The sequence below is a fragment of the Neomonachus schauinslandi genome, chromosome 3 (assembly GCF_002201575.2).
Source record: "Neomonachus schauinslandi chromosome 3, ASM220157v2, whole genome shotgun sequence".
In the NCBI taxonomy this organism is placed as follows: Eukaryota; Metazoa; Chordata; class Mammalia; order Carnivora; family Phocidae; genus Neomonachus; species Neomonachus schauinslandi.
This window is the reverse complement of record NC_058405.1, coordinates 234289-242112: the sequence shown is the minus strand read 5'-3', so window position 1 is coordinate 242112 and position 7824 is coordinate 234289. Positions and strand designations below refer to the sequence as shown.

The window sequence follows — 7824 nt, the reverse complement described above, 5'->3', positions numbered from 1 at the left end:
GCTCAGATGAGAGATGCACCACGTGTGGCTCGGATATGTGAGATGCACCATGTGTAGCTCAGATGAGAGATGCACCACATGTGGCTCAGATGAGAGATGCAGAATTTACTAGCTGTATCAGGATGCGGCTGTCCCCAGAGAGGGGTTTAAGCTTACTGGAAAACTGAAACCAGGGGCACCTTGGTGTCTCAGTCAGTTAAGCATCTGACTCTTGTTTTAGGTTTAGGTCATGACCTCAGGGTCAGGAGATCAAGTCCCAGGTCGGGCTCCTCACTGGGCACAGAGCCTGCTTCTCTCCCTCCCCCTCGCTCTGCCCCTCCCTGCCCACAAGCACTGGTGCATGCATTCACCCACTCTCTCTCTCTAAAAAAAAGAAAACTGAAACCAGCAATGCTAAATTTCAGAATGGACAGAGCTACAGCCCCAGGGAGTCCAGCCCTGTGTGCAGAAACACGCCTCACTCTTTCAGACACTTGTCAAACAAGGAATCACTATCTTTGATCCCACTGTCAGCTTGATGATCCACAGACTCCAGCAAAGACAAAATACACACTCAAACCAAAAGCTTCCCAGACGCTGAGGCCCAGGTGGCCCCTGAGTTTGGCCTAACAAACCTCGTGTGAGAACCACTTCCGGCACCCCAGCCTGCTCTGTGGCCAAGAATCAGGGACTCACCTCCTTATTTCTAAGGATGACCATGGGACCTGCACTTATACCGAAGATTGAATGTGTTAAGTGTTAATTCTGAACGCTGCCTCACACTTAGAGAAAAGAACTGGGCCATCTGTTGTGGATGATGTGACTTTAAATTTCCTTTCATCCGTGTCAGTTCTCCGACGTGGCAGCTGACTCGAGGACCACTCACAAGCCAGTCCCTGCACTGTGCTCCCACAGCGCTCCCTTTGCCCCAGCATCTGGTTCGCTGTTTCTGGACTCCCAACGGCAGCCCCACTCCCAACTCTCCCACACCTGTCAGCAATCTAGGTAAATTATTTTGCCTTTCTGGGCCTTTCCTCTCCAGAAAGTTATTCTTTCCATTTTTAAAGTTGTGATTTTTAAACTCTTCACATGCCTATCTATATACATAATTCCCCATGCATGCCTAACAGTAATATCCTTGATTTTCTGAAACAGATCTTTTCTTTCTCACTGGCTTTCCTCTTCCACACTCCCCACCCCAGCGAGTCCAGCTGATAGGCTTGTGTGTGCCTTTATGTCCACATCTGCACGTGTGTATCCGTGTTTTACTATTCTTGAAGGGGTGAACTTAGGTAGATTTTTCTGCGTTTTGTTTTTCTTTCTAGTCATACCCCTTGGAACTTCCTGCATATCACACAGCCTGGCCGGGCTCTAACTCATTCCTCTGAAAGCTGCATAATATTCCACACTGTGGAAACCCCATAGTATAATCACCCTTTCAATTGGCATTTACTTGGTGTCTACTTTTTGCTAGAGTTCATTTAACAGCAGACTGCGGCAGATCATTCCTATACATTACTACCTGCTGGTTAAAGCCACCTTAGTCAGTCATGGTATAAGCCCTTCCTTCACCGTGCAGATACAGACCCCCACTCCAACATCAGGATGCAGAAGACCAATCAGTGAGGACTCCCTGCTCAAGCATCGTGATCTCCCCACTGCTCTCAAGCCTCAGAACTTCTAGGGGCAACCACCACCACAAGACAGGACATCAAGTCCCCACAAGGGTCACCCGGAGGCATGAGGACCATTCACACACAGCGCTGACCACGCCAGCCGCACCAGCCACCATGCTGTCCTCCCAGCGGCATCCATTCAGAGCTACATCACACGCTGGCTCCCCACTTCTCAAAAACTCATGGCAGGTTCAGGGCCACTTTCTCCCAACACCTTTCCGGACCTTACCTACGTGCAAACACACACATGAAGTCCAGCCCTCTCTTAACTGATGCATCTAGCTATAGCAGGAGCCCCACTTTGTCCCCCAACTAACAGAATAGCCTCAAACTGTCCAGGCAGTAACACCTCCTGCCTAGAAAAATGGAGCGGGGCAAGTGCCTTTGTTCACACAGGCTCATTAACTCCACAAAAAAGGCCTTATGCTCCGCTTTGACCAACAAAGAAACTGAGGCAGAGAGGGTTTAGAAAATTGTCTGAGGTTGCAGAATTAGTGAGAAACACAGTCTTGGATCTGGGATCCCAGGTACTGTCAGTCACGCCCCTCTCCTCGGCCAGCTCCTGGGGGCTCTTATCCCTCCCTCGGCCAGGGGGGCTCTGCCTGTGCCTCCAACAGCCTGAACCCACCTCCAGGGTCACTGGGAAGTGGGAGGTGCACTCAAAGCCTCACCTTCAAGGGCAACTTGCAAACCTCAATTTTCGGGTGTTCGCAGCTACCGCTTCTGCTTGTTTCCAGCAAATACATCCATCTCCTTTCTAAACATGTACACAACTATGACGAAAACATGACATGCCGATGCTCTGATTCCCCGATGCCTTCAGGAAGGTGTGAGTGTTTATACACTCAGATGCCTCATTACTTTCAGGGAAGCAAATCTAAACGTCCTACCAAATGCTATATTCCAACCAAGTGAGTCCACCCATAGGAACTCATGCTCTGCTCACCTGCCCGATGCCTTTTCACAAAACGTATGTGTTGCCAGTGACCCTGCTTAACAAATCATCTCTGGATTTCTGTATTCTTTTCAAGACTCCATCTCTGCAATTCCTCGCCTCTCCAACTTCCACCCTGGCAGCCCCCAGTCAATGACTACAAGTCTCTGGACAACAAGGCCAGTGCCCCTGGCTGTCCACCAAGAGACAGTGGTCCTGTTCCCTCCTGGCCGTAGAACTCACCACTTCTGTCTTTCCCAGCCCTTCACTGTACCCCCACCATTCAAATCCACGATCACACAGAAAGACAGACCACGATAAGTGGAGAGAACAAGAACATCAGCATCAGTTTAAACCCCAGCTCTGCTCTTACAGGCTAGGTGACTTTGGGCAAGTAAATTAAGTTATAGGGGTCTCCCTTCCTCAACTTCAATGTCACGGACTTGTGAGAACGCAGATTAAAATGAGATAATACACACAAACTAGGTCCCGAAAGTCTGCAACTCTCTCCACGCCACACGTGCACAGCAAACCCACCCCTTCCCAAGTAAAACCTGGGGCCACAAACTAAAATCACCCTTGGCCCCTGAGCCCGGCTGCTCCCCAGCCATAGCCCAGATCTGCACACTAGTCTTTAGGGGTTAAAAATAACACAGGCAGCTGGCTGAGCTCGGTTAATAGAATATCCAGGTTAATTTTAGCATCAGAGAGCTCAAGAGAATATAAAATCCCTGATGCCAAGAATCATGTGTGGCCTCCCCTTCTTTCTCTGTCAAACACAACGTCACTGTATCACTCCCTTATATTCACAAAATGTTTTCTCTAATTGGGAAAACCACGTCCTCTTAGCCCTGTGAAGACACTACACCAACAATAATCTTATCACAATAATCTTACCATCTGACCCTTCTAGGACCCTGCGATGAGCACACTACCGCCTTCCATGTAGGAAATTTGGTTAAAGATCCCACTTTGAACAGAGCTGACCCAGAACCCCAAGCTTTCAGCCCCTGTGCTCTGGGCCTTCTTCACTACACCCCTCCAAAGCAGCCATCTGGCCAAGGGAGGTGCAGGCCAGAGACCGTCAGCCACCATTTCCTGCTCTCACCTCACTCCATTCCCTGCCTGGGGGACCTCCTGCTTCTGGTGGGACTGTGTTTGTGACTGGTTGGAAGGAGGGCACGAGGCTGGGGCAGGTCTGCCTGGGCCCACAGCACCAACACCCTGCAGGGCCATGTTTTGCTGTATGGGAGGGGCTGTCAGTTCTGATGTGCCATTGACCTTCTTGGGGGACAAGTTGTAATCTTACAGAGAAGGAACATGAGAGTGTGCTCTGAGCCCAGCAGAACACAAGAGGATCCAAGGAGAAGGAAGGGAGGAAACAGGGAAGAGAGGAAAGCCTGGGGCAAGGAACCAGGCAGAGCGTGGCCTCACACGGGACATACAGGACAAAACACCAAGGAGATCCAAACTGAGCCCTCAAGCCTGACGATGAAAACCATTAACAGAACAAAAGGGCTTTTCCCACTCTGGACTGCAAGGCTAGGATTTTATTTTATTTTATTTTTAGCTTGACAGAAAAACTTTTGTGTATTGCTCTTAACTGAACACAGTTATCAAGATAAGATGATACTTTTAAAAACCAGAGATAACTATCATGGAAAAGGAACATAGCACTGGGAAGTAAAGCTATACCACAATGCCTGTGTCCAAAATGTCCAAAATAACACTGCCAGAAGGGCTCTCGCTCTGGGTCCTCCTCCCCCACAATCTTCAAGCTGCTTCCCTCCAGCACCAAGGCCCTGACTCATGGAAAGTCAGAAAAGCACACTTCCTCAAAGTTACCATTTCATAGGAAGTGCATCTGGCCCTTACACAACAGGAGATGCTAGCATAAAAACACGGACAACTGTTACGAAAGGTAGACAATGTTTAAGATTCTTAAGTGGACAGAAGAACGACCCAAAATAACTGCAAGATTTTAGTGGGGAAAGCAACAGGTTCTTCGAGACAAGGACTCAAAACAGTTAGAGTAAAAATGCCCCACTCTGATTTGGCTTTTGCAAAAGGTGGAAGGGCCAGAGAAACGGGAAGAGGAAAACAAGGAAGAGATTCTTCCCATCGTCCCCAGCCTTAGCCTGTCAGTGAGACAAGTACCACCACACAATCCAAAACTATTTAAGAACTAAAGGCCAAGGCCCCAACTCCTAAAAGACTGTTCAGCCCCCAAAAATGTTCTGCCTTTTTTCTTAGCAACAGGAGTAGTGATATTGCTTACTGGTATAAGTTCAGGGAGAATTTTTCCTTCTCTCCTTTTCTGGTAGTGAGGGGGTGGGTATTGATGCAAGCGGGAACAATACCGTCTTGTAAGCCCCCACCGGATGCAGTAGACAATTCCTGCCTGCATTTCGCAAATGGAAAAACGAGGCTATGGAAGGGGAGGACGCTTGCTCTGGGTTAGCCAGCCGGCCAAGAGCACACGGGCATGCAGCCAGCGAGCCTGGAGACAAGGTTCAGAGATGAATGGATGGCCTGGCCAGTGTGTCCCCGAACAAGGAGAGGCGAGTGTGCATGTGACCATGTGTGTGTATGATTCATGCGTGTCTGCCCCGCTTCCAGATCAACTATGGTGTTCCTCGTCATCTTGTGCCTTTAGGACCAGAGCATTCAGGCAAATCAGAGCCAGGACTGGCCACAAGAGACAACTAAGGAAAGAAATCAAGAGCTCAGCACACCACCTTCCATGCTCAGAACTATGCTCATCCCATTCTATTAACAGGCTGTCCCTCAAGTTAAATGAGACTAAGCCCCAAACCGGCCCACCCAGTTCACCTTCAGGGCCTGCAGCCCAGGCTTGAACTCAGAAGCACAGCCTAGACCATGTCTGTGCTCAAACATGAGGATGTCCTGCCTGTGCTCCGTGTGGGCCCATGCTCCCTGACCACTCCCAGCTTCAAAGGTGAGACACAGATATGTCCCTCTTGCAGCCCAGCACTGTGCACTGTGGATGAAGACCCTCGGAGAGGAGAGAGAGGCAGGAGCTTCCTGGAGATGGAACAACATCCAGGGGGTTGGAGCTGCTGCTGTCCTCGATGCTACATCCCTCAAACATGGGGAGGGGCTCCAAAGCTTCCAACAGTACCCACCCCCACTGGGGTTGGAGATGGCAGATGTGTCCGTCACTGCACTGTTCCAAAGCTGAGCTGAGGTGTTTCTCTCCCTTGTTTAAAGTGGAACACAAAACACAGAAAGCCTCACCAAGCAGTGTCTTCAGACCCTCTTCCTTCCACACCAGGCCGCTCCTTGTCGGGATCCAGAACCCACCCACGGACATGCACTGGCAGGCTAGCAGGCCTGCTCTCCTGCATCTCCAGGGGTCTCCTCACTCCCCTGCTTCATATACTGTGTCATTCTGGAAAATCAACCCTCTCTGCTCAACCTACCACTGTTCCAGAACACTCCTGGAGTCCAGCATGAGACTGGCTGTGCCTGGCCTGAACCACAAGGTCCTCAGACCCATTCCTGCCTGCTGTACCTGGAAAGCCTGGCACACTCCTCCACAACCAGACCCCCACCCAAAGGTCCCCCTCCTGCTCCCTTGATTAAGGAAGCATCTGAAACCCTCGGGGGTGATGTCCCTTACACAGCTCAGTGGACCCAGGTGCTGAGTGAGGGCTCTTGGCTGAAGGACCCTAGTAGAGGCAGTTTCCCTGCCCCCACTTCAGCGGCATGCATTGTTAAATCTCTCAGTATGAAAATGACAGCAGATTTCAAGCAAGTAAACAAGAGAAATCCTCTGCAGGCAGACTCTTCAAGCCTGAAGAGCTGCTACATCCAATCCACAGTGCTTCTCAGCCAAATATCAACAGTGTCTCAGCGATGATCCATAAACCAAAATAAAGCAGACAGGAAACAACACGCTGATTTGGGGTAGTTGGAATTCCTCAGGCAGCATCAAATGTCATCAACAACTGACACTCAATCACTGGGTGCCTGGCTCGGTTCCCAGCGGCCCCTTTTCACATGGGAATAGAAGGGAATGTGGACGCAGGAAGGACCCTGAGGACAGGCAACACTGTGGGTCCTCAGAAGCCCCCTCCACCATAAGCTGTCCTGTCATCCGGCACATTTATGGCATCAATGTGTAACAGTCACTCCAAGCAAGGATCTTTTTAGGAGCGAAAAAAAACTTGCACATCACCCTCCCGAGACAAAACAGCACTGGGAAAAAGCAAATCTCTCCAGATAACCCCAGGAAGTCCAGATATAGCCTTCCAGCCCACTCCAGAATCTGTATTTCATTTCCCTCCCCCAGCTCTTGGACCCAGTGGGAAGGGCAGAATCCTCCCCGGTGACACGGCCTGAATGGCAGGCGCTGGTGGCCCAAAGCTCCTCCAGCCAGTTCTCAATGGAAGGGGGGGCCGGGGGCGGCTCCCCGTCTCCCAGCCCGAGAGAGCCCCGAGCCAGGCGCACTCCACACATCCACACTCGGACCGGTGCACGCGCACACACACCCACGAACACAGGCACACACACCCTCCCAAACGGACGCGCGCACCCGCACCAGCCCGCAGCCAGACCCGGGCCCACGCCCCTGCGGGAACGGGTGGAAGAAGTTTCTGGGTGAAGCAGCTGAGGGGAGATGCGGAACCTGAGGTCGGCGGACCCGCCCCCGGGAACGCACGCACCCAGGCTCCCACTGGCGCGCGCTCCCGGCGGGGACCAGACCCGCGTCCTGCACCGCACCGCCCCCCACCCCCCGGACCGCGCCCGCCGCAGCCCGCCCCGTCCTCGGGGGAAGGGACGCACGGCGCTCACCGATCTTGATCTTCACGCTCTGGAAGACCCGGAGCCCCTCTTCCTCCACCGCCATGCTGGGTCGCCCGCCCGGAAGCCCGCGGGCCTCGCCAGAATCCGCGCGCCGAGCCCCGCCGTGCAGCCGGAGCCCGAGCAGCCGCGCAGTCCCAGCGCTCTGCGCCAGACCCCGCGCGCGCCGGGTCCGCGGCGCCACCGCCGCCCGGCTCCGCCCACTGGCCTGTCCAGCTCTCCATTGGTCGCGGCCGCAGAGAGGCGGGGCATGACGGTTCCGCCCCCAGAGCGACCCCAACTGCCCATTGGCTGAGGTCTAGGAGGCGGGAGCGAGACGGCTCCGCCCGCAAAACAGCTCCAGCTCCACATTGGCCGAGACTCGGAGAGGAGCGGGGTCGGTCTCAGGGGAGGGCTCGGAAGGGACCC

At 52.7% G+C, this 7824-nt stretch overlaps 1 protein-coding gene across 1 annotated transcript in view; it reads right to left on the bottom strand.

The window, feature by feature from the left end:
- Window positions 1–7587, bottom strand: part of RASA3 (RAS p21 protein activator 3) — a 118422-nt gene extending 110835 nt beyond the window's left edge. The window contains exon 1 of the mRNA XM_021695946.2: window positions 7408–7587. Within this exon, the coding sequence (XP_021551621.1) occupies window positions 7408–7462 (55 nt within the window). The 5' untranslated portion in view covers window positions 7463–7587. The remainder of the gene's footprint in view (window positions 1–7407) is intronic.
- Window positions 7588–7824: the final 237 nt, after the last annotated feature.